The 27619-nt window shown below is 43.5% G+C and overlaps 1 protein-coding gene across 3 annotated transcripts; it reads right to left on the reverse strand.

The window, feature by feature from the left end:
- Nucleotides 1-1234: 1234 nt before the first annotated feature.
- On the reverse strand, nt 1235-26886 carry LOC121573660 (long-chain-fatty-acid--CoA ligase 4-like). 3 transcript variants are annotated; one of them, XM_041885803.1, is made up of 15 exons: nt 26819-26886; nt 16544-17097; nt 15897-16074; nt 15624-15733; nt 15183-15321; nt 14754-14904; nt 14296-14419; nt 14098-14169; nt 12700-12839; nt 5273-5445; nt 3456-3530; nt 2907-3095; nt 2559-2673; nt 1756-1913; nt 1235-1591 (listed from the first exon to the last, which is right to left on the reverse strand). In XM_041885803.1, exons 2-15 carry the CDS (start codon nt 16892-16894, stop codon nt 1434-1436), a joined length of 2133 nt encoding a protein of 710 aa, XP_041741737.1. In that variant the 5' UTR covers nt 16895-17097; nt 26819-26886; the 3' UTR covers nt 1235-1433. The 3 variants fall into 3 exon arrangements, with proteins under 3 accessions (XP_041741737.1, XP_041741738.1, XP_041741739.1); XM_041885804.1 differs by having other exon boundaries at nt 16544-16780; nt 26819-26868; XM_041885805.1 differs by having other exon boundaries at nt 16544-16777; nt 26819-26849.
- Nucleotides 26887-27619: the final 733 nt, after the last annotated feature.

Genomic DNA, 27619 nt, shown 5'->3' on the forward strand with positions numbered 1-27619 from the left:
CATTAAGGTTCCACACAAAGTTTCAAGAAGCACAATTGTGACCTTTAAACAGTTCAATAGTACAAATTCATCCAAAAAATGTAAAACGGTTCAACGTTTAACTTGACCTTAATGTACATACAAAATCTTTTACATTCAAGTTCTTTACACATGCAACTCAATTGGATTTTCAACATCATATAATCCAAAAATTACATTGAATTATATTGAGTATTTCATATCTTGATAAACTTTGTATGTGACAAAATATCAAATGTAAGAGCATACAGGCTATTAAGAGGTCCAGAGGACAGAAATGTAGAACTATTACATTATAAAGATGACTTGAAACTCCAAGTCTATAAATATTGTACAGTATATGACAACAGAGTTGTAGGAAGAGATCAGCATAAAACAAAAAGGCTAAAGGTCTATCTTCATTTTGCTCAAATAAAAATGATAATCCATGCTGTAACATAGCAAGTATGACATTAACCATAGCAATTACCTAGTATCTGAACAATCTAAAACATAACGTGACATACTTGGCTTGGGTTGTGTCACTATGACAATGTCATGAGCAGGTTCAAAACATGAAAACAAAAATGACACAAGCACAGGTGACAGAAATGGCCGACGTTACACTCAGGTTTGATCTATGTGCAATAGCCTAAAGGATTGTTGGGGCTTGGCAGTTGTTATGTGGCAGTAATGTGATCCTATGTACAGAACAAGCAAACAATTTATACAGCAGCACTGTGGGGGCTTGCTCACTAGGGGGCAGCAAAATGTTTTCTTTGCATCAATTACGGTTGACCTTTTTCAAAAGGAGGCCAGATAGGACAGACGACTCAGGAGTTGAGCAAATCGAATTGAGAAAAGGACAACATGACACCTAGCTCCCTTAGACACAAAAATAGTAGTATTTTCTGACATGTCATAATAAATCCCAAAGGCTAATTACAATATGCAAATACAAGACTTGCATTCGAATGGCAGTTTTACACAATGCTGTGCGATCTCCAACACAAATAGCCGTAACTAACCAGCTGATCCCTCTGTGCTGAACTTTATGGACTGACATTCATAATTTGACAAAAGAGACGACGTGGAAAGACAATTCTACAGTTCACAGGCATAATGCTTTGAAGCAGGGGTGTCAAACTCATTCCATGGAGGGCCGAGTGTCTGCGGGTTTTTGGTTTTCCTTTCAATTAAGACAGACAACCAGGTGAGGGGAGTTCCTTACTAATTAGTGACCTTATTTCATCAATCAAGAACAAGGGAGGAGCGAAAACCCGCAGACACTCTGCCCTCCGTGGAATGAGTTTTACACGTGCGTTGAAGCATATGCACACGCACGCAAGCATACACACACATTCAGACACGCACACACTCATTTCACTGGTGAAAGTTGTGAGGAAACCGTTCTTAGGTTAGATCGGATGGTGGCTCTACTTCCCTCCGTACATTCTCTCGATATCAGTCTGGAAGTGGTTCTTCAGCTCCTTCCTTTTCAGTTTGAATGCATCCGTCACCAGGCCAGTCTCAGGGGTCCAGGGCTCAGGGCTCAGACGCACTTTCACTGGGATCTCAAAACGCTGCAGTTTGACTGAGGGGGGAAAAACACAATGGATAATATAAAAGGGATATGCATGGCATGAACAAAGCCCTCTATTGTCACACACTAAAAGGATGTGTCTATTAATTCTAAGTTATTATCCATCTGGTTAGTCAAGTTAACAGGATGTGTCATAGAGTAGGTGTCAGCCTTACTTGAGACAGCCACCTCTTTGATGGCCTTCAGGACCTCCTTCTCCATGGCTGGGTGGTTACAGATCTCCTCCCAGGCGACACTGATGCCGTTCTTATTGGCCAGAATTGTCAGCTGCTTCTGGTTCGGTACCACAAAGCTTATCACATAGTTCTGGTCACTAAAAGCAAGATAAAATGTTAAAAATGATACAGACTAGGGCCTCCCAAGTGGCGCAGCGGTCTAAGGCACTGCATCGCAGAGCTTGAGGCGTCACTACAGACCCGGGTTCGATCCCGGGCTGTGTAGCAGCCGGCCATGACTGGGAGACCCATGAGGCGGCGCACAATTGGCCCACATTCGTCCGGGTTATGGGAGGGTTTGGCTGGCCGGATGTCCTTGTCCCATCGCGCTCTAGCGACTCCTGTGGCGTTCCGGGCGCATGCACGCTGACACGGTCGCCAGTTGTACAGTGTTTCCTCCGACACATTGGTGCGGCTGGCTTCCGGGTTAAGCGAGCAGTGTGTCAAGAAGCAGTGCAGCTTGGCAGGATCGTGTTTCGGAGGATGACCTTGGCCTCTCCTTAGTCCGTACGGGAGTTACAGCGATGGGACAAGATTAACTACCAATTGGATATCACGAATATTGGCGAGAAAAAGGGGTAAAAAGTAAAACAATATTTCAAAAAATAATAAGATACAGACTAGACTTGAGCATGCACATTGAATATGTTTTAAGGGTGATACACGTAGAATAACTACTAAAACATAACCACAAACGCATGTGGTGTCAATGTAAAGAAGTGTATGGTATATAATAAAGTTACCTGTTTGCATATGCACAGATGTTGTCAATAAGGGGACAGTTTTTCAGAGCAGACTCCACTTTCCCCAAGGACACGTATTCTCCAGCCTGCAGTTTGACCAGGTCCTTCTTACGGTCTACATGGAACAAACAGAGCAGAGAGGGTCAGTGAGAACACTAAAATATGGCAGCACAGTGTTGTCTACATCTTCTGAGATGTTTTATGGCAGTTAGCACTGTTTACATCCATTTGAATTGTTTATGACAGTATTGCCACATGGTCATAAAGTGTTGAAGAGGCAGCTGTTGTGCAATGTTCAGTGAACATTGGTGTTATTATTCAGATGTTCTCCACCTCTCAGCCACTCACCCACTATCTGCAGACAGCCATCAGGGTGGATCTCCCCCACGTCCCCGGTACAGAACCACCTCTGGCCCTGCTCATCCACCCAGAAGTCATTGTTCAGGTGCTCACTCTTATAGTAACCCATGGTAACGTTGGGCCCACCAATCATGATCTCTCCACGGGGGTGGGGCTGGTCCTGGCTGGTGTATCCGCCTTGGGAACACAGTGGGAAGATAAGAGTGAGGCATGGTGGTAGAGAACAGCTGTATAGAGGATTGTTTGGACCAGGAAAAAACCTGGAAGCTAAATCGGGCACATACTGAGAGCCACATGAAAATATGGTAACAACATGCAAAGGAGGCAAATAGGGCAGCTACTAAATGAGGATGTCCAAGTCATCTGTGATACACATACTATAGGTGTGTCAAAATCAATGTTTATTTGTCACGTGCACAGGATACAGGGTGTAACTGATACAGTGAAATGCTTACTTGCAAGCTCTCCTCAACAGCACAGTACACTTTATCATAAATATTCACAAATAAGTGTGTGTCCATAGGCTTTATTACTTACCCTCAACCCAGTCTCGTAGTTTGACCTCACAGCAGATGAGGGGGGCTCCTACTCTCCCAGTGCTGTAGTCTGCCACTGGAGAGAGGAAACACACAATCACAAATAAATAAAATAGTCCCATGTAGAGTTTAATACCTCATGCCAGTAGTAGGCTGCAACCCGGCCTACTAAAAACCAGCCTGGGAATATTTGTCAAATCAAGGTTTTCTTATTAAAGAATAAGCGTCAGTGCTTATGCTCATGCACATCTAAGGCATAGAGCAAGATACACATGTTAGTGATGTGTGGGTTGACTCATAACCCGCAGTCCCTGCGGTTATATCTGAAGAGCGGGTGGGTGGCGGGCCCGTTGAATAAAGAGAAAACAATGCATTTAAAAAATCTATAAATCTATAATTGTGTAATTCATATCTACAGGATAGGCTACATTAAGGTTTTTCTTTCATTCTTTTTATCTAGCTTTAGACAAGGGTACAAAAAAGCCTAAGCTTTAGGGCCTAACATTAGCCTACGCACGGCAAATGCACGCCAATCACCAAATGCTTTTGGGAAGATGGGCAGAAAACATTTACGTCGATCCACTGAGGCAAAAAGGACAATGTCAGAGTTTAATTTAAAAATTAAAGAAGGGAGGGCCAGAACAGTAATGTTTGGGAAAGATTTGGTGAAGTGGTAAAAGAGGTTGATAACAGCGGCTATGTTGTGTGATGATTGTGAGGCGCTATACAAATTTGACAGTCACAAGATGGGAACTGTAGTGTTCAGATGGGTTAAATGGAATAGTAACTGAAATCTTGACACTGACTGTAGGCTAAGTGTATAACCTCTCACATAGCCTAACATAATACAGCGCATGTTCTATATTTACGGGTTTGGGTCGGGTGCAGGCCTCAGATTTTGACTTTATCACATATAGTCGGGCGGTTGCGAATGTGTTATTAGCAATTGCGGGCGGGTGAACAAACAGCTGACCCGCGCATCACTAACACACGTGTCCTTCAGATTGACCTGAGATAAAACACAGTGTGGTGGGAGAGTCACAATTATAACACTGTCATATTTAGTTCATACACGGCTTTGAGCTATGAGGAAAATCAAATCATTGCCAACATTGATTTGTTATAAAATAATGTTGTTTGTTTTTAAACTAAGAACTTGTACATTGTCCTCTGCCTTGCAAGAAAATTCAATGAAACTGAGAACACTATCCTGAAGTCCTCTTAAATGATATGACCTTATAAAATCGGCCCCAGTGGTTATTTGGCATCATTCAGCCAACTGTTTCACACTCAAATACTGCTGCGTAGCATCGCACAAGCATATCCTTCCACATTCACAATGCACTGAAAAGTAACTGATACCTGCGTGACCTATACAGCAAAGCCGATTGATGCAAAACAGTTAGATATTTAGTATAGCTGTCATTCCTCTGTCATCAATGATCCCAGTATCACAGAACGTTTCACAGGTTGGGGCTTGAACAAAGACATCTACCTCTGAGAGCATGTGTGTTTAAAGACATGAAACCCTCAGTGCACCTCAATAGATAAAAAAGCCTGAGCAGTAGTCTGTTCTCCGTTTTGGCTAAAGCCCAAATTTACCATGGCATGCATAGGTATAATTCCTCAACAAAAAACACAATGGTGAAGATTCTCAAATGACAGAGCGCCCACCATTCCCCTACACACTACTACTACTACTACTCTGCTGGTGAAGGAGCCAAGGGTGCACTTGTTAATGATACCACTTCCAGGGTGAATGTCATTAGCGAAGGACCCCAGCAGTAGTAGTCCGTGGCTGTGCCTGCCGTGACTCACCCTCTGTGATGGTACCCGCTCCGCAGGTCTCTGTGAGGCCGTAGCCCTGTCCCACGGGGCAGCAGAAGCAGATGTTCATGAAGCGCTGTGTGGCGGAGGACAAGGGCGCCCCTCCTGACAGCATCATCCTGATGTTCCCTCCCAGCTGATCCTTCACCTTCTTAAACAGCAGCCTGACAGAGCAGAGGGGGGGAAATGAACTTATTACTACTTCCTAGTTTAAGATACCCATTGGTCCATGCTTACTGATACAGTTTCACTGTCTGAAATCAAATATTTTGCAATCAACCCTTATCAATCAGAAGGATCCCCTGATAAGCAGCATGCAATGATGCAGGTTGTTGCATGTTATGATGATGCATACAGATTCTGATCCTGTCAATGGTGTCTGCCATCTCAGAACTAGGTCACATTTGACTTGCAATGGAAGTGAGTCCTAGGGCTGTGGCGGTCACGAAATTTAGTCAGCTGGTGATTGTCAAGCAAATAACTGTCGGTCTCACGGTAATTGACGTTAATTAACAAACACATTTAGCATCTCCTGGCTTCCACACATACCCTACAAGTCACTGATGCAGACCTTTGGAACATCTACATTTAAAAAAGTCTAATACATCCATGTAATATAGACTACACCTTCACAATAAATCCATTATTTATTTTACACTGGTCTAAAGAAGCATGATATGAAGAAAATGTAGTCTATTTCAGAAGAACTGAATAGCATACTCTGAGTTGTCCTTATGTTAGGTCCTGATCTGGCTATGCCAAACGTCTGTGGGATATACTAGTTCATTTAGCAGACAAGATTTGCTTAGAATTCCATGGCATTATTTTATATTATTTTATAGTATGAAGAATACAATTGAACAAAGCTGAATAAAATAGAATGGATATTTTCTCCAAACGATTTGAGGGAGTGCGCACATGCGGATATTCTGTGTTGAGCGGTTAACAAAGAAATATATATGAAAAATTTATGCACTCACTAACTAAGTCGCTCTGGATAAGAGCGTCTGCTAAATTACTAAAATGTAAACGTAAATAGGTACTCCTATATGCTTAATTTGAATGTATTAATGTAACCTGTTAATTAATGTAAGTTGTTCTACAAATGTTGGGCTATACGTTTTGATTTTTAGTACATTGTAAGGCTGCATGATGTGACTCTAATGATGATTTGAAAAAAGTTGCTTGAAAGGCATGAGCTCTGCTTAGTTTTTTGCTCAGGCATTCACAATTTGACAAGCATTTGATAATTTCACGGCCGCATCCCCGTTGTGTGGCCGTAATGCACCCTAAAAAAAGCAATGCCTTTTGCGCTGAAGCACCTCTCACTCACATGGCTCTCCATCACGTGATCAGGTCTTTCTCACAGGCTACAAGTGAAGACAGACACATCGGGGACGCAATTGCACGCCTCCTTATCCAATTCCAAGGTGCATATTGAAGATATTGGAAGAACTTTCCACATTAACTTTTCGTCAGCCAACAAGATGAGTAGGCCTAACGAACAGCAAAAGCACTAGCCTATGTCAATCTACTATCCCCCATAGTACAAAAGTTGACCTATTCTATTCTGTGCGAGAAATAAATATTCCAAACATAGTCTGGGACAGTTGTGGGATGCGATAGATCCCAAATTAATACAACCACTAGCATCAACAAAAACTTTTTTACGCAATGTGGCTGACGCAAAAGATCAGAACGTTTAGCTTTAAATGTTGATAGACTATTAGGCTATTTCTTCACATTATAAGCGCAGCAATGCGCACATGGCAGTAGGGTATAAGCACGAATGTTCCATTAGCGGAAAACACCATTATCAAAAGTGACCGCAAATGCGATTATACATGTAATGGTTTTATTATAAAAGGTGCATTTTTATGGTGAAAATTATCTTCCCAAACTTGAAACTCACACACTGCTTATGTATGCCAGCTAGGCTCTACACCCTTGTAAAGAGTATTAATGTGCTTATGTTATTTGGCCACTTTAGTTGTGATACAAACCTTATCAAAACATATAGGCCTACTGGCTAGGCTACATGAGGTGTGCGACTATGATTCGAAAAAAGGCATTGTTTCTTGCCTTATGCTGGGCATCATTCACAAGTGAGAATATATAATTCACAAGTGACAACCTAATATTGTCACCCATCAGACTATTCTTGATTTAATCTTGTCTTTACATATACTAAATAATATATGTGTGAAATTTGTTTTGATTTAGAATGTACCATTATCATGCACCTGTCTCGAAACAGTGGGAGTGGGAAAAAATACATGTAATCTATGCACTTAAATAGCAAATGGAGGACACTTTTCTCGTGGTTCATTTTCATGCCAGCCAGGTTGGCTATACTCCTGTTGTAAAGATAAGCAATGTGCTTAATATTAGGAAAGTTGAGAAATAAATATAGTAGGCCTAGCCTATAGAAAGCTGATGGATCCTCTTTTTTAAAATAAAGGCCATCACTCTGTTTTCTCGTGCAATTGCATAGCCTATAGAAATGTTGCGCAACATGAGCTCATGGGCTCTCATTAAGTGTTTGATTAGATTTGACATTTGCATTGATGTCAGAGTGATTAGAGGGACAATCGAGTGCTGAGTACCAGGCAGTTAGCAAGTTTGGTAGGCTACTGATGACCATCAGCAACATCAGAGCTTGGAGAAGCCTAATTACCATGACTAAACAGTCACGTGGAATTTGACTGCCTTCATGACTCGTGATCGCCGGTGTGGCGGTAATACGGTCACCGCAACAGCCCTAGAAGTGACACACTTCTAGCCTATTTATTAGAATCCGATAAAGTAAAATTGGCAATAAAAACAATGGTTGAGAGGGTCACCAAGAGGCCAATGTCTCTGTCATGCTGATACCAAGAAATGGGGAAAGGAAACTAGACATGACTGGCAGACAAGAAAAGGAGAACCAAAACCAGTCAAAATACAAGCGTGCATTTAACGGATTCCAGGGGACAAATCTATACGGCATTTAAAAACCCACGTAGTTTGATATAGCCTAGCTATACCTGTTACTTCCATGTAATGGCATGTTGCAAATACTTGTGTTTTTATGTACTGTCACAAATTCAGCCGAGGCTGCCCCTCCACCTTGCTCGGGCAGGTTTCGGCGTTCGTCGTCACCGGCTTACTAGCCACTACTGCTCCATTTATCATCACTCCATTTGTCTTGTCTTGTCAATCACACACACCTGGTACTCATTCCCTCATTAGTCCGTGTATAAGTGTTCCCTCTGCCCCCTTGTCCTTTGTGAGTGATTGTTCATTGTGAGAGTGAGTAGCTCGGTTGAGCTACTCTTTCCTTGTATGTAGCCAAGGTGGATTTTTCCCTTGTGCTAGTTTCGTTTTGACACTTGCTGCGCTTTATTCATGTACACTGAATAAACTCTGGATTTCGGTGTTTTACCTCCTGCGCCTGACTCCGTCATTCACACCTCATCACAGAATCACTCACCTCTATGGAGTCAGCAGGAGAGGAGCGCATGCCTGGAATAGTGGCAAGGGTCCAGGAACATTCCACTATGCTGGCCAGCTTGGGGGAAGTGATGGATCGGGTTCTTCAGGTCGTCCAACGCCTGGAGAGAAGAGGAACCGATCCGTCGAGACCAGCTGGCCAACCGGATCCAGCCATCTACATCACAGCACCCGGAGGGATCCAGATATCTCGACCACGGGCGTTCGATGGGACGCCGGCTCTATGTCAGGGATTCCTTCTCCAACTGGAGCTGTACTGCTCCAGTGTTAGGCCGGCGCCATCAGATCGATAGCAGGTGTCAGTCCTCATTTCCTGCCTCTCGGGGAAAGTGGGCCAACGTGGTTTGGAGAGAAGGAGGAGCCGTGTTGGAGGACTACAGGGAGTTCACCCGCCTATTTCGGGCGGTTTTCGATCACCCGCCCGAGAGGCAGGTGAGCAGCTGGTCCACTTGAGGCAGGGGTGAACTCCCTGGAGTTCCGGATTCTGGCAGCAGGATCCGGGTGGAACGAGCGGGCCCTGATCAACCAGTTCCGGTGCCATCTACGGGAGGACGTCCGACGGGAGCTAGCCTGTCGTGACACCAGTTTGTATTTTACCGAACTGGTGGACATGGCCATTCGTCTGGATAACCTGCTGGCAACCAAAGGACGTCCTGGAGGAGGTCTGCCCGTTCCCGCCCCGACCAACGCAGATCCAGAGCTCATGGAGCTGGGTGGTACCGCGCACCAAGAGAGCGGAAGACGACAGTGCCAGTGCCAATCGGATGGCACGAAGGGACATTCCACCACACGTTGTCGTCAGCGCTCTTTTGGGTCAGGAGGCGGCCGGCAGGGCACTCTCGCATCACCCCAGGTATTGAGCACCCACACTTGTTCAGAGCCCTCTGCTGCGCACTGTACCATACCCATATACTTCCCTGATTACATGAGAGTTCCCAAGTGTAAGGCGCTAGTGCATTGACTATCGACCACTGAACAAGGAGACGATTAGATTTAGTTATCCTCTCCCCCTCATTCCATCAGTGGTTGAGTCATTGCATGGAGCGCGCTTCTTCACTAAATTAGATCTCAGGAGTGCGTACAACCTGGTGCGTATCCGAGAGGGAGATGAGTGGAAGACATCATTCAGCACAACCACGGGGCATTATGAATACCTGGTGATGCCCTATGGTTTGATGAATGCTCCCTCAGTTTTCTAGTCCTTTGTGATCGAGGTGTTTCGGGACATGCTTGGTCGCGGTGTAGTGGTCTACATCGATGACATCTTGGTGTATTCCGCTACGCGCGCCGAGCATGTGTCCCTGGTTCGCAAAGTACTGGCCCGACTGTTGGAAAATGACCTGTATGCTAAGGCAGAAAAGTGTATGTTTTTTTCCAGCAGTCCGTCTCCTTCCTCGGATACCGCATTTCTACCACAGGTGTGGAGATGGAGGGCGACCTCATTGCAGCCGTGCGTAATTGGCCGACTCCAACCACGGTAAAGGAGGTGCAGCGCTTCCTTGGCTTCGCCAACTATTATCTGAGATTTATCCGGGGCTTTGGCAAGGTCGCAGCTCCCATTACATCTCTGTTGAAGGGTGGGCCGTCCCGGCTCCGCTGGTCTGCTGAGGCTGACAGGGCCTTCAGTAACCTGAGGGAACTGTTCACCTCGGCCCCGGTACTGGCCCACCCCGATTCATCACTACCGTTCGTAGTGGAGGTGGATGCGTCCGAGGTTGGGATGGGAGCAGTCCTGTCTCAACGCTCGGGCACGCCACCCAAGCTACGCCCCTGTGCGTTCTTCTCAAAGAAGCTCAGCCCAGCGGAGCAGAACTACGGCATTGGTGATCGGGAGCTGTTGGCTGTTGTCCAAGCGCTGACCGTGTGAAGACATTGGCTCGAGGGGGCGAAATACCCATTCCTCGTCTGGACGGACCACCGTAACCTGGAGTACATCCGGGCAGCGAGGAGGCTGAACCCTCGCCAGGCCGAACCCTCGCCAGGCCAGGTGGGCCCTATTCTTCACCCGGTTTGATTTCACACTGCCATACATTCCGTGTATGAAGAACGTGAAGGCAGACGCACTGTCCCGGCTGTATGATACAGAGGAGAGGCCCAGAGACAATACCCCCATACTGCCAGACTCATGCATTGTGGCGCCGGTGGACGCGGATATAGCGCAGGCATTACGCACAGATCCATCTCCACCGCAGTGTCCAGCTGGGCTGCAGTACGTGCCTGCGCTTATCCGTGATCGTCTGATCTACTGGGCACACATGTCACCCTCCTCTGGTCACCCAGGTATCGGTCGTACAGTGCGCTGCCTGACCGAAAAGTACTGGTGGCATGGTCTCATTTGAGTGTTGATTTTTTAACTGATCTGCCTCTCTCTCAAGGGAACACCACCATCCTGGTCATTGTGGACCGCTTTTCCTCTGCCCGGTCTCCCCACGGCTCTGCAAACTGCGGAGGCCCTGTTTACACAAGTCTTCCGGCACTACGGGGTACCAGAGGATATAGTGTCTGACCGAGGTCCCCAGTTCACGTCAAAAGTCTGGAAGGCGTTCATGGAACGTATGGGAGTCTTGGTCAGCCTGACCTCTGGGTTCCACCCTGAGAGTAATGGGCAGGTGGAACGAGTAAATCAGGATGTGGGTAGGTTCCTGAGGTCCTATTGCCAGGACCGACCGGGGGAGTGGTCGGTGTTCCTGCCATGGGCAGAATATGCCCAGAACTCTCTCCGCTACTCCTCTACGAACCTAACGCCATTTCAGTGTGTTTTAGGTTATCAACCGGTTCTGGCACCGTGGCATCAGAGCCAGACCGAAGCTCCTGCAGTGGATGACTGGTTTCGGCGCGCGGAGGAGACGTGGAACGCTGCCCATGTTCACCTCCAACGCGCCGTGCGTCGTCAGAAGGCCAACGCTGAACGTCACCGCATGAGGCCCCCGTCTTTGTACCGGGGGATCGGGTCTGGCTCTCGACCCGGAATGTGCCCCTCCGCCTGCCATGCCGGAAGCTGAGCCCGCGGTTTGTAGGGCCGTTCAAAGTCCTGAGGAGAATCAACGAGGTCACATATAGGTTATTACTCCCCCCTGATTACCGTATTAACCCCTCGTCTCTCCTCAGGCCGGTGGTGGCTGGTCCGCTCCAGGAGTCTGAGGTGCGGGAGGTCTCTCCACCTCCTTTGGACATCGAGGGAGCGCCGGCGTACTCTGTCCGTTCCATACTGGATTCGAGGCGCCGGGTGGGGGGCCTTCAGTACCTTGTGGAGTGTGAAGGGTACGGTCCGGAGGAAAGGTGCTGGGTCCCGGTGAGGGATATCTTCGATCCCTCTCTGTTGAGGGACTTCCATCGTCGCCATCCGACTCACCCTGCTCCGCGTCCTCCTGGCCGTCCCCGAGGCCGGTGTCAGAGCGCTGCTGGAGCTGCGCGTCAAGGGGGGGTACTGTCACAAATTCAGCCGAGGCTGCCCCTTCTCCTTGCTCGGGCAGGTTTCGGCGTTTGTCGTCACCGGCTTACTAGCCACTACCGCTCCATTTATCATCACTCACATTTGTCTTGTCTTGTCAATCACACACACCTGGTACTCATTCCCTCATTAGTCTGTGTATAAGTGTTCCCTCTGCCCCCTTGTCCTTTGTGAGTGATTGTTCATTGTGAGAGTGAGTAGCTCTCCTTGTATGTAGCCAAGGTGGATTTTTCCCTTGTGCTAGTTTCGTTTTGACGCTTGCTGCGCTTTTATTCATGTACACTGAATAAACTCTGGATTTCGGTGTTTCACCTCCTGCGCCTGACTCCGTCATTCACACCTCATCCCATGTACTGACAATCAATGTTTATGTCTTTATGCACTGACCTTGTATCGGGGATTTTATCTCTATAGAGAGCTAGGAACATGCTGGTATGTGTATGTGCGTGTGTGTCCTCACGTACAGTATACTTACATGTTGCAGAGTGGGGCATCGTAGCCCATTTTGATCTGTTCTAGTTTGTAGTTGTAGCCCAGTTTAAAGAGTGTCCTCTGCACATAGCTCATCTCCTGCACCTTGTTCATTACATTCTTGTAGATGCGGTCCATTATTTCCTGACAGATAATATACAATAAACAGAATAGACAAACATCACGCATCAGTTTGTGACTGTTTTTCTTTTTACCTTATCCATCTCTCTGCTTCCACTTTCTCTACAGAGGAAATCAACACTGCAGGATAGTTATCAAATAACCTCAAAGAATCAACATCACCTGTTAGAGGATGTCCTCTAAAGCTGACCTCTAAAAATCTGTAAAGAAGCCAGCCTTATAGTAGGGATATGGGTTTGAAATAATGTCACTATTCGAATAGTATCATACATTTTTGTCGGATATCTGGATATTTGAAATACATAGAGCTGGCGCTCTATTGCTGCAGCCGTTGAGGTTATATGGAGCGGTGTGTGTAGCGAGCAGACGGAAGGAGAGAGACGTCAAGGCAACTCGGCTACAGTCAAGACTAGCTAACGTTTATTTGTACCAGCCATAATGTTATTTATCATCCCATATAACAAGACAGTGACTGTCTTGACTGGAGTAGCTTAGCACAATAAAAGGTGTGTATCAATTTAACCTTTAGTTTTTTGAAAATTATTTATTGCTGATATAAAAGATAAGGTCCTTATGCTTCCAAAACCGTACCACAAGCGATGCGTGTTAATGTTCAGACCAAACGTTCGGGGATCTTAACAAAACTCCCCCGTACAGAAGACGCCTTCGTCCAATGACTCTTATGTGTAATGTAATGGAACAGAGTCATGATCAAGGGCTAGGAGTAGCCTAGAGAAGCTAGCTAAGCTAATGGAGGTCACATGCTGCGTAACCCCATTCAGATAAAACAGCCTACCTGTTGGTTACTGATTGTAGCCTACTCCTTGTAATTCAGTAATTTAGTCCATCTTGCATTGCATTAGTGAACTTTCACTACACATGCTACACATTGAACCTCTTTGCCACTTTGATTGGCCAACAATCTACATGAAGGCAACTGGTGGGCTCCCGGTCTTTTTATGGGGTGCACATAATAACTACATTGAACGTTTTTTAAAATTAAATTAATAATTTGAAATGTCATGGTTTATCCTTGTATGTAACAATGTCACATCGATATTTTAATGTAATAAAAAAAAAAGCCTTTTCAGTGTTAGAATCAGGTTAAAATTGGCCTATACTTTTTTGGGGGCAAAAATGTATACTCACACAAGTATTCGAATAATACGTCCGTTCCGATATTCGAATAACCGTGCACATCCCTATTTGATAAAACACTAACAAATCAGTGAAAAGACTAAGGAAGGATGTTGGTTCTTACCGGAACAGCTGCCATCAGAGTAGGCCTCAACACAGAGCAGTCTCCCTTACTGCCTTTCTTGATTTTTGTCGACTGCAAAAGAGAAGCGATATCAAAATAACATTAGATTGTTGCCCACTTTGCAATAAAATTACAAATCCATAAGAAAATATGCAACCTCAACTCTATCTCTTTATATCAAACTGCTGAGTCCATTACCTGGTCAGAGAGTGTTTGTGGTGATGAGTAGCCAATCCTGCAGCCATACGTCATACATGAGATCTCAGCAGTCATCTCCAGCACATGAGCTAGAGGCAGGTAGCCAATGTAGGTATCCTTTGGCCTGCACATGGACACAAACACAACACAATACTGTAAGCAATATGAAGATGAGAGAACAATTTACATCTTCAATATCTGGAACCATTCACGACAGTATACAAAAATAAGGAAGTGGTTATGCACTTCAACAATACTGTGTCTAATTATCAAGTTGAGGAGGAAGAGCGCATGAGTAAATATGTTCAGGCACGGTTATCTTGAGTACATTACACTGTTTGTCTGCTGTTTTTAAAACATTGCGTCAAATTCCCATGTCAGACGCAGAGACCTGACCAGCCTAGTTAAATGGTGGTTAGATACTAGATCGAGGCCCTGTGGTAGAGTGCTCTGCTCACCCCAGTCCTGGAATCCTCTCACACTGGCCCGTCATGCCAGCGATAAGATTGCTGTGGATGATCATGACTCCTTTGGGTTGTCCTGTGGAGCCGCTGGTGTACATGACCACGGCCAGGTCTGTGGGCTGGGGCCGCTGCACCGCTACACTCACTGCCAGGAGCAGAGGGGGACACGTCACTTAATAATGCTTAGAAAATAAATGGTAAAGTTCAAGCCAGTACATACATTCTTTACTACGTTGTGGAACTAAACTAAACTGCCAGCATATGTGCATATTATACTTTACTAGTTGCTTAGACATTTTACCATCTCTACAATGACATCTGAGCCATATGTAAACTCAAGTTTTAGTGCAAACACTGTTTGACCCAACAGTGTGACCTGTGTGTTTTGTACATGCATAGTTTTGTTGATGTGTTTCCACATACAGTTGTCAGCTTTGGCTCCCAGCTCTTGTACTGCCTGCATGCTGTGGATCTGAATGCCCTCTGGGTAGCCCGTCCTTCTGATGCTCTTGTTGTCCACATAGATAACGTGCTTCAGGTTATGCATTTCTGGCAAAACACTCTGTCAGAGATACAGGAAGACACATTTGTCTACACATGAGTAATCTCAGCTCGTGTCCTAAATGCCTATAGGGTTCATTCAAGTTTCAATGACATCAGTGTTTGTTTTTCAGGTGAACGACACACCTCAGTTCACACACAAACACCCCATGGCTAATTTTTAATTCCTCCTTGACCTACGGAGGTGATTACACACATCCTGTCTGAAAAGATAGCTCTCTTTCCCACAAAGAGAGGAGCTGAGAAAAGCAGTGTGTAGTTAGGCTGGAATGTGAACCATGTATTTCCCCATATGACTCCTACCTTAAGTTTAGTCTCCAGTAGCTCTGTGCTGGTGATCAGGTGAGTGGCCCCACACTCATTCAGGCCATAGGCCACTGCCTCCTCCCCCAGGGTGGCATACAGAGTGACCACTGCAACACAACCAAACATGTTGTTCACATGCAAAAACACAACACAATGTCATCACAAATATTGCTGTTCTAACAGGAAATATCTTTATAATGCAAACTAGTGGCACTTTATGTGCCAGTGTTGGATCCTCAAATAGGGAAGTGTTTTGCGGTCAATGCCTACATGGAAAGTTGCGTCTGAAGCAGGCTTGTGCAGTGATCATCCACTCTGCCCGTGTCTCACAGAAGATGGCGATGGTACTCTTGGGCTGCTGGCCCAGGGCTGCCAGTCCACTACCTAGATGGCTGATGATCTGGTCCACCTCGTCATAGGACAGCCACCTGTACTCCCCCAGGATCAGCTGCAGCAGAGGAGAGAGCAGGGAACAGGCCATTAGGGTTGGTTCTACTAAGGGCCTTCAGTTCACAGGGGTAAATATCCCACTGGAGAGTCAATTCAAGTCATTTCCAGTGTAAATATTTATGACATTTGATTTAATAACTCAACAAGGAGGGATTTCTGTAACTCAACAAGGTGGTCCTCTGTAGCTCAATTGGTAGAGCATGGCGCTTGTAACGCCAGGGTAGTGGGTTCGATCCCCGGGACCACCCATACGTAAAAATTTATGCACACATGACTGTAAGTCGCTTTGGATAAAAGCGTCTGCTAAATGGCATATTATATTATATTATTATTTCATCTAGGACAGTTAGATATTATATGAAGTTACACAAACTTGCTTTAGGTTACCTAACTTTTGTAACTTATTTGGCAGAACCTTGACTGCACTCTAATTGGTTCCTGGTGAGATGTGTGTGTGATCACTCTACCTTCTTAAAGATCTTGCCGCTGGGTTGCATCTCATTCTCCTCATTTAGGACCTCCCTGGTGCCCAGGCAGTCTGCCTTGCCGAAGCGCTGCACTGCATGCTCAAACAGCTTGTCTAGAGTGTCCTTTCCCTCAAAGTCCTCCCGGGCCAGGTTGTCAAAGTTCTCTACACAACGATAGGGGCCCTCAGCTTTGCCTGTGGTGGACTTGGCTTTCTCTCTCTTGGCCATGGTTTTCTTCTTCCCAGCATCAGTGAGGAAATACCATGGGATAAACGTGATGAGCGTGTACAGCCACATCAACAGGTACACAGGCGAGAAGACTACGTAATGCATGTCTACTTTGAACCTCATGTTTGAAGGTGAGGCAGAGGTGAAGAGAAAGAGAGACTTGAGGGAGAAGCGTCTGCTTCAGGGAAAGTTCAGACGGCTCAGCTCTCAGGTCATGGAAAGGTTGCCAAAGCAGTTGGCGGTAATTACAGATTGGACAGGTAGCAGCACATGCACCCAGACAATTCAATGGAAAGGCTTGACACAAGAGGTCTGTGATGCTAGCTCTATAGCAGGGTGATTGGTCCAGAATTGTTGAGCACAGGGGAAGAAGAAAATACATGGAGAAAGAGAAGTATGTTAGTCATATTGTAAAATCTTGTGGACAGAATCTGTGCGTAAACTGAAGAATCTGTCGCGACGGGATGGAATGCGTAGGATAACGAGCAACAGTAGTTCCTGTGTTTGGGTTTTCTTCACTGATTATTAGGACGTATCAGGATTGGGCGAAGGTGGTGTTTAAACTTCTGTATGGGCATGCACAATAAACACAGGTGAAATTAGCAGAAGGGGGAGGGGAGAGAAGACTTCACAAACCGGAACTACCCATTTCTAACACATATAGACCCAGAACTAAATCACACAGCTGATCAAACTATGAGAGATTTTAGTTCTGGGTTAACCAAGATTAGTTATATTGAAGTAATAGCTAGGAGCTAGCCAGTAGCCACAAGCACGCACTGTGCATAACAAAATCTAATTTATAGACTAGCCAAATGTAATGACTTTATTTGTTTTCAAAGAGGCTTCTTGTATGCATTTCATGTCAAAGCATATATTGCAACACACCAAACCTAGATGTGTTTTATTATTGGGGGGGTGACGGCGTCAAAGAAGAAACAGCTGAGGTATTTAACACATACCTTACCGCCGGTAAATATTGCTGCACAAAATAGCTGAGTTTCACTGGAAGACTTTACTGACTGCTGCAGCTGTACATAAACATCGAGGCCCATGTCTGGTCAACATCACTTCAGTTTAGATTTGACAACATGTTATCTTATCTACACTACTGGTCAAAAGTTTTAGAACACCTACTTATTCAAGGTTTCTTCTTTATTTTTTAAACTATTTTCTACATTGTAGCATAATAGTGAATACATCAAAACGATGAAATAACACATATGGAATCATGTAGTAACCAAAAAAGTGTTAAAACAAAATATATGTTCTATTTGAGATTCTTCAAATAGCCACCCTTTGCCTTGATGACAGCTTTGCAAACTCTTGGCATTCTCTCAATCACCTTCACCTGGGATGCTTTTCCAACAGTCTTGAAGGAGTTCCCACATATGCTGAGCACTTGTTGGCTGCTTTTCTTTTACTCTGCGGTCCGACTCATCCCAAACCATCTCAATTTGTTTGAGGTCGGGGGATTGTGGCGGCCAGGTCATCGGATGCAGCACTCCATCACTCTCCTTCTTGGTAAAATAGTCCTTACACAGCCTGGAGGTGTGTTGGGTCATTGTCCTGTTGAAAAACAAATGATAGTCCCACTAAGCCCAAACCAGATGGGATGGCGTATAGCCATGCTGGTTAAGTGTGCCTTGAATTCTAAATAAATCACAGACAGTGTCACCAGCAAAGGACCCCCACACCATAACACCTCCTCCTCCATGCTTTATGGTGGGAAATAAACATGCGGTTGGAACACAAAGATACAGCGGTTGGAACCAAAAATCTCAAATTTGGACTCCAGACCAAAGGACAACTTTCCACTGGTCTAATGTCCATTGCTCGTGTTTCTTGGCCCAAGCAAGTCTCTTCTTATCATTGGTGTCCTTTAGTAGTGGTTTCTTTGCAGCAATTCGACCATGAATAGTCTCCCGAGTGGCGCAGTAGTCTCCCGAGTGGCGCAGTGGTCTAAGGCACTGCATCACAGTGCTAACTGTGCCACTAAAGATCCTGGTTCATATCCAGGCTCTGTCGTAGCCGGCCGCGACCGGGAGACCCATGGGGCGGCGCACAATTGGCCCAGTGTCGTCCAGGGTAGTGGAGGGAATGGCCGACAGGGATGTAGCTCAGTTGGTAGAGCATGGCGTTTGCAACGCCAGGGTTGTGGGTTCGATTCCCACGGGGGGCCAGTAAAAGAAATATAAATAAAATGTATGCACTCACTAACTGTAAGTCGCTCTGACTAAAATGTAAATGTAATGAAGGCCTGATTCTCAGTCTCCTCTGAACAGTTGATGTTGAGATGTGTCTGTTACTTGAACTCTGTGAAGCATTTATTTGGGCTGCAATTTCTGAGGCTGGTAACTAATGGACTTATCCTCTGCAGCAGAGGTAACTCTGGGTCTTCCATTCCTGTGGTGGTCCTCATGAGAGCCAGTTTCATCATAGTGCTTGATGGTTTTTGCGACTGCACTTGAAGAAACTTTCAAAGTTCTTGAAATGTTCCGTATTGACTGACATTCATGTCTTAAAGTGATGATGGACTGTCGTTTCTCTTTGCTTATTTGAGCTGTTCATGCCATAATATGGACTTGGTCTTTTACCAAATAGGGCTATCTTCTGTATACCCCCCCTACCTTGTCACAACACAACTGATTGGCTCAAACGCATTAAGAAGGAAAGAAATTCCACAAATTAACTTTTAAGAAGGCACACCTGTTAATTGAAATGCATTCCAGGTGACTACCTCATCAAATCAAATCAAATGTTATTTGTCACATACACGTGTTTAGCAGATGTTATAGCGGGTAGCGAAATGCTTGTAATGAAGCTGGTTGAGAGAATGCCTAGAGTGTGCAAAGCTGTCATCAAGGCAAAGGGTGGCTATTTGAAGAATCTCAAATATAAAATATATTTTGATTTAACACATTTTTGGTTCGTACATGATTCCATATGTGTTATTTCATAGGTTTGATGTCTTCATTATTATTCTACAATGTAGAAAATAGTAAAAATAAAGGAAAACCCTTGAATGAGTAGGTGTTCTAAAACTTAACTTTTGACCGGTAGTGTATATATGATGCTTGCAGTGTGCAATCATTTCCCAGCACTGGAAGAATGTTAGGTCGGTGTTTGAAAAACCTGAAAGACTACCTGTATGTATTAATGCCAATTGATGGTGCCTTGGTTAAGACATAGAAACATTTATAAAGGTAGAATAATCCGAATGAGCACCACAAGTTGTTAATAAATAAATAAGTAGGCCGACCCTAGGAAAATACCCCTTGAGAATGATGTAAATGAAGAGACTGAAATACAAAGACTGCAGAGCAGAGTTCAGCAGAGTGGTTATGAAGCCAAAGAGGTTAGGTTAGATTAGGTTAGATGACAGAGACAGCATACATGAAACCTTACTTAACCTTTTAAAAGTAAAACATTTTAAACACTTAAGTAGTATCAATACTTATTTTGTTACTTGGCTATTACATTCTTACTATTGCCACATTTCTGGTGCCACTTGGCAACCCATTCAACATAGGTCTACATTCTAACCTCGATCACCACCATGGCATATGGGCATCACCAGTCTTTTCCCATGACCAAGGCAAACCCAAATGACTTCACTGAAAACTATTCAGGAGAAACCGGAGTCATGACATCACTGAAAACAACTTCCTTGTGCAAACCAGAGACATTTCAATGTAAGCCAAAGAACACATTCTTTCTTTGCGCAAGATTCTCAAAGGTGGCAACTGGCAAGAGGGCAATTCCACGGTAAGAGTGATGCAGACTCTGTTTTTTTTCCCACTTTAAAATGTATGTCAAACAAAAACCGATGATTACAAAGTTAAACAAACCATACAACTCTATGCACAAGGACTATATGCACACATTTACTTGAAGAACAGTGCAGATGCAAAGTTCGGTAACAGAATGATGGCACTAACCAGCACACTGGAAAGTGTAAAAAGGGCACCAAAGGTTAATCTGGACTTCATCCAAGTCTAAACAAAAATCCTATTTTAAGCGCTGAACAGATTTTTTAAAAAGTCCATCCTTTTTCTTTGTATCCATTCCACTATCCAGTAAAACCATATCAAATCACTTATAATACAATGAGAGACACAATGTAGCCTAATGGAGGGCAGCTTGACATCAGAGATAAGGGGAACATTTCAGGTAAACTCAAACTGTAATAAAAGTGCCCAACACATCAGACCTACATTCCATTGAAAATTTTCTCTAATTGATATTGCTGCTGATACTGTAACTAGCAGCTGAGCATGTCTAGACAGGATCACAACTTGTAAAATTATAGAAAGGCCACGTTGTCATGCTTGAATCATGATCTGCTACGTTGCCCTGATGGTGAATGCTTGTGTGACTTGACATTCCTCCAGACAGTACCTGTTTAATGAAGGCTCAAGTGCTTTAGTACACAGGATGCTGCCTGTGAGTGCTTATACTGCTCATGTGCCACTGATCTGGCCTAATCCCATTTACTACATAAGCACGCCCAGGCATCACAACCCCAAAAGGAATCAGCCACGACAAATTCCTCCTTCAATCAGTATATTTTCTTCATTAAGAAGAGATGATCTACATTCTAAATGTATTATATTATATTTCTATATTTGATATGATGCCCCCCAATAAAATGTCCAACCGCTTTCATTGCTCTTAATTGAAATGATATCCATTATCAGGTATATCAGTCCTTGAAACAGAATCATAATTTTCAGAGAGCCTCAAACATTCGGCAGAGGAAAGACCCTTTACCCTTGAAAAGAGGGGTAATTCAGAGATGGTCTGACTGGCTTTGGATAATTAACACATGCACACACTTCTGAAAAACACTATACCGTTGAAGAGCAGACCGAAACAGTGCAAACCTTTCGGGAGAATGAACAAGAGAAGAAATTGGTTACCTTAACTACTGTTCTGAGGCACGCTAACGAAACACACTTCTTCCTCTTTCCTTGAACAAATAGCCTAGTCCAGATAATGTTTATTGTACACAAGATGTTTATTCTTCACTCCCTGTCTCAGATTTTTCGTTAACTCAGCTGCACTCACAAAGAGCTAACATACATTCTCCTGCTACCACCCACAACTGCTCTCATCCAATAGGAGAGTGTATTGGACAGGAAGTGATACGGTTCCTCTCTACAGTAGTCATCCCAACGTACTCAGGGCTGACTGACTGTGACTAACCCTTTTTGCATCATATTTCCAGAGACCACATCTATTAAAACTCTGTTACGCAAACACAGCTGGTTGCTCATAGTGATACACATTACACAGACTGACAATACATTTTTTTACTGATTTAGTTTAATGTATTCCAAGAAATAAGGAGACAGACATGTTTATCCAAGCCACATGATTATTTTTCTTGATGTGCTCTATTGCTTTCAAATCAGCAACAGTGAATTCCTTTCAGCTGTTTCAAGGGAAACATTTGCACTGCCTCATCATCCGACAGGATACTACTACCCACCTAAAAGCATGTCATAGCATGAGGTCAATGACCTTTAACACACTGAAGAATACTGTGTGATGCATGAAATGTGGGACCAAGACTCATGGCAAGGTTGTGTTGTAAGAAATAATATTCAATGCTACTGCAGTGTCTATAAAACAGATGGCAGAAAAATAATGACACAAACCAGCAACACAAGCCTTGTACTGTACCGCAAGCCTTGAACCAAGCCTACAGTGTACATCATACTCCTCATCTGTACAAATTGTAACACAAGCACCTTATCAATACAAAACAGGGTGATGACTGATTTGAAGTAGGTTCACCAGACCTTGGCATTAGTTTTCTATCCTGTTATTAGGACTGATATTGAACATTCTTGGTAAATAAACCATATCAACATACCACCATCACGTTTGGAGTATAACCCATATATAATATGACCCATACATGTATAACCCATATATAATATAATTAAATAGAATACAATTGACATTTTATGTACAGTGGGGAGAACAAGTATTTGATACACTGCAGATTTTGCAGGTTTTCCTACTTACAAAGCATGTAGAGGTCTGTAATTTTATCATAGGTACACTTCAACTGTGAGAGATGGAATCTAAAACAAAAATCCTGAAAATCACATTGTATGATTTTTAAGTAATTAATTTGCATTTTATTGCATGACATAAGTATTTGATCACCTACCAACCAGTAAGAATTCCGGCTCTCACAGACCTGTTAGTTTTTCTTTAAGAAGCCCTCCTGTTCTCCACTCATTACCTGTATTAACTGCACCTGTTTGAACTTGTTACCTGTATAAAAGACACCTGTCCACACACTCAATCAAACAGACGCCAACCTCTCCACAATGGCCAAGACCAGAGAGCTGTGTAAGGACATCAGGGATAAAACTGTAGACCTGCACAAGGCTGGGATGGGCTACAGGACAATAGGCAAGCAGCTTGGTGAGAAGGCAACAACTGTTGGCGCAATTATTAGAAAATGGAAGAAGTTCAAGATGACGGTCAATCACCCTCGGTCTGGGGCTCCATGCAAGATCTCACCTCGTGGGGCATCAATGATCATGAGGAAGGTGAGGGATCAGCCCAGAACTACACGGCAGGACCTGGTCAATGACCTGAAGAGAGCTGGGACCACAGTCTCAAAGAAAACCATTAATAACACACTACGCCGTCATGGATTAAAATCCTGCAGTGCACGCAAGGTCCCCCTGCTCAAGCCAGCGCATGTCCAGGCCCGTCTGAAGTTTGCCAATGACCATCTGGATGATCCAGAGGAGGAATGGGAGAAGGTCATGTGGTCTGATGAGACAAAAATATAGCTTTTTGGTCTAAACTCCACTCTCCATGTTTGGAGGAAGAAGAAGGATGAGTACAACCCCAAGAACACCATCCCAACCGTGAAGCATGGAGGTGGAAACATCATTCTTTGGGGATGCTTTTCTGCAAAGGGGACAGGACGACTGCACCGTATTGAGGGGAGGATGGATGGGGCCATGTATCGCGAGATCTTGGCCAACAACCTCCTTCCCTCAGTAAGAGCATTGAAGATGGGTCGTGGCTGGGTATTCCAGCATGACAACGACCCGAAACACACAGCCAGGGCAACTAAGGAGTGGCTCCGTAAGAAGCATCTCAAGGTCCTGGAGTGGCCTAGCCAGTCTCCAGACCTGAACCCAATAGAAAATCTTTGGAGGGAGCTGAAAGTCCGTATTGCCCAGCGACAGCCCCGAAACCTGAAGGATCTGGAGAAGGTCTGTATGGAGGAGTGAGCCAAAATCCCTGCTGCAGTGTGTGCAAATCTGGTCAAGACGTACATGAAACGTATGATCTCTGTAATTGCAAACAAAGGTTTCTGTACCAAATATTAAGTTCTGCTTTTCTGATGTATCAAATACTTATGTCATGCAATAAAATGCAAATTAATTACTTCAAAATCATACAATGTGATTTTTTGGATTTTTGTTTTAGATTCCGTCTCTCACAGTTGAAGTGTACCTATGATAAAAATTACAGACCTCTGCATGCTTTGTAAGTAGGAAAACCTGCAAAATCGGCAGTGTATCAAATACTTGTTCTCCCCACTGTATAACCTATATAACTAAGGGATAAACTCTGACATAACCTTGAAAATAATGGACGAGCCACTTTGCAGAGTTAATTTTCCCAAGGTAATGTACTGAACAGAGGTGTTTATCCCTCTTTAACCACAGTTGCCAAAGAAAACAATACTAAAGCAAACATTTACCAGTAAAAATAAATAAATAATAAATAAATAAATAATAAATTTTCATTTATATAAGCAAATTCATACTTTCTCATATTTTGGTTGCTAGAGACGCGACCCAGTCGTTCGTTCGATTAGTTCCAGTGAGCATGTTCCGTTGCCATGCTCGCTGGTAATGTTCTTATCCAGCTAGCTACGGATAACACAGTCACAACCTCTGTAGCCAGAATAACAGCAAAGTAGCTGTTTTCTATTGACATTCATTTGGAGACATCCATAACAATGAGCTGATAATGCCCTATTTTGCCTGGCATAGCTAGAAAAGTTTGCCTTCTCATCAGGACACTCGACACTGTTCATTACGAGGAGATAGCATTGTATACAAAACACTAGGCTAGAAGCTAGCTAAATAGTTTGTTGCTAGCAAACCTGCCAATATGACATCCGAATTCAAAAATACTAGTTGCTGAAAACAGCTGGTCAAACTAGAAACATGTGGGAGGATTTGACAGCATAGCGCCACTTGCGTCATGACTGCAACAGTAAGGACCAGAGAAATTAATGTTCATCACTCGCCACTTGCGTGGTTGTTGGTTTAGCTTCCTGTAACGTTAGGTCATCAGATGCTAAAAAAAAAAAGTATCTGCAAAAACAAATAAATGTTAGCTAGCTACGTTTTTCATCGTTGGACCTGCGTTTACATTGTATCCAATTTCGGTTTGTGTGGTTGTTGGTTTAGCTTCCTGTAACTTTGTAGAAAAAAAAAAAAAAAAAAGGTAAGGTGAACATGTGTAGGGGCTTATTGCGTCATTGCAAGGTGTCCCGATATCTTTTCCAACTGACCCAATATCTTTTCCAACTGTCCCATTATCTGGTTATATAAACTTGGTGGTTCGAGGAGCCCTGAATGCTGATTGGCTGACAGCCATGTTATATCAGACCGTATACCACAGGTATGACAAAAACATGCATTTTTACTGATCTAATTATGTTGTTAACCAGTTTATAAAAGCAATAAGGCACCTCAGGGGTTTGTGGTATATGGCCAATATACCACGGCTAAGGGCTGTGTCCAGGAACTCTGCGTTGCGTCGTGCTTAAGAACAGCCCTTAGCTGTGGTATATTGGCCATATACCACACAAACAAGTCTGTTTGTTTGGTTACCAAGGCGACCACAGTCACTATCTAGTAAACTTGCTAGCTATTTCAGTGGATGTTGAACAAAATTCTACCTGGAAATTAACCAATTTCTAGCAGTAAATGTGTTAAATTATAGCCATGGTATAAAAGTGATAATCAACTCCGGGCTCTATGCTTTCTCTGGAAAATAATGCAAATCCCTGGAAGGATAGTTCCACTCTGCTAGGGTGTCATGGAACACACCTTCCACGTCGTTCATTATTTTCCAGAGAAGCATAGCCCCTCGTTGATTATCCCTTACTTAATATCCATTATAGAATGTCATTCTAGCCAATCAGAAACGACTATTCGCCAACGCTTTGGTATAAACCTGTATATAACCCACATAGCTATCAAATCGTTTCCTCAAACGTTCATTCGTTTTTTATAATTGGGCAATGTTACATGACTTTTAGATTACGGACATCAAATTAATAAATCAAATAAAGTTCCAGTGAGTGAGGCCATGTCGTTGTCTGACCAAAAGTAACCTGTGCACCTGTCAACTCCGTTGACATACATAGCTTCAAGAAAAAAACATACCGGTACTAGTCGTGCTATTTATCCCAACAAATGTAAGACTGTTCACATATCTAAAAATAATCCAGCATATCAAAATTACGACTTTTTTGTAGCTAGCTTCGTGGTATCATTACGAAAATGAAAGGGACAACGAGGGATATAATTTGGTGACTGGCGTTCAGCAACTGTTCTGTAATGTGATGTTTGAAAACAGAGACCCACAATGGAAGACACCCATTATGCGCTTCAAGTATTTTATATTAATAGGTGCTGTTGCTTATTAAAATTCAAAACTATATTTCCGAGATTAGTATGACTTTTTGTTGGATCCCTAGCAAATAAGATAATAGCTAATACCGCTACCAACAAAATAATAATTCACATGTAGCCTGGCTGGCGTGCACTGGCCAGATAGCGCGAGAATCATAAACAAAGACAGGAATGAAGTTGGCATGGCTAGCTCTTTCTTACTACTTCAGAACACACGATATTCAGAACATTCAATATTGACACATTTCTGTAAATAACATAGCTATGATGATAACAGATATTATCTGACAGTTTACTTAGCCATTTCCCTAGCTAGCTAGTATGCTAGCTATCCTCAATCTATCCTTACCTCAGAACCCGAGACGTGAGAGAGATCTTCCCAGAAGGATGAATGACCGATAGTAACCTCCAACAGAGGCGACAACCCGGAAATGTTACGTCATATGAGTCCATCTCTCATAACCAATGAGAATAGGTCTGAAGAACATGTTTATTTGATGATAGTTTCATTGAAAAATTGAAGGAAAAAATGTGTCACACTTTATACGCATATCAACCAGTTATAAGTAATTAATCTCATCTGACTCTAGTTTACCATTGTGAATTAGGTGGGTCATAATTTAATACATAATCCCTGTAGACTAGGCAACACATCATTGTACTGTATGAAATATAGATGTGAGATAAGTCCCCAATCAGACATTGCATGCATTACCACTGTATTATTAATCTCCCACATCCTTTGAAAACAGCAAAAATGTGTGTCTAAATTGCTTTAAGAAATAGTAAATACAGTCAGAAGATTGGAGTTGTACCAGTATATAGTAATATTAATTCAAATAAGGCTATATGAATGTTATGGTATCTGAAGAAGACACCTTTGTACAGTTGTGTGTTGACGAGTTTGGAGACTGAACATGCTGCTTTATGGTGTGATATGGTCATCATTATACAATCTATGGGTCAGATAATAAGAGCTCAAGTAATAATCAGAGTACTCAGCTTCATAAAACATATACACTACCAGTCAAAAGTTTGGACACACCTACTCATTCAAGGGTTTTTCTTTATTGTTACTATTTTTCACATTGTAGAATAATAGTGAAGACATCAAAACTATGAAATAACACATATGGAATCATGTAGTAAC

The sequence above is a fragment of the Coregonus clupeaformis genome, chromosome 9 (genome assembly GCF_020615455.1).
Source record: "Coregonus clupeaformis isolate EN_2021a chromosome 9, ASM2061545v1, whole genome shotgun sequence".
NCBI lineage: Eukaryota > Metazoa > Chordata > Actinopteri > Salmoniformes > Salmonidae > Coregonus > Coregonus clupeaformis.

Excerpts from the sequence above, each read along its gene's own strand:
- LOC121573660 (XM_041885803.1), bottom strand. The coding sequence starts at position 16,894 with ATGAGGTTCAAAGTAGACATGCATTACGTAGTCTTCTCGCCTGTGTAC. Across the intron at positions 15,322-15,623 it reads TACTGGAGACTAAACTTAAG|AGTGTTTTGCCAGAAATGCA; the intron begins GTAGGAGTCATA and ends TATCTCTGACAG. Across the intron at positions 5,446-12,699 it reads GATGCCCCACTCTGCAACAT|GCTGCTGTTTAAGAAGGTGA; the intron begins GTAAGTATACTG and ends CTGCTCTGTCAG.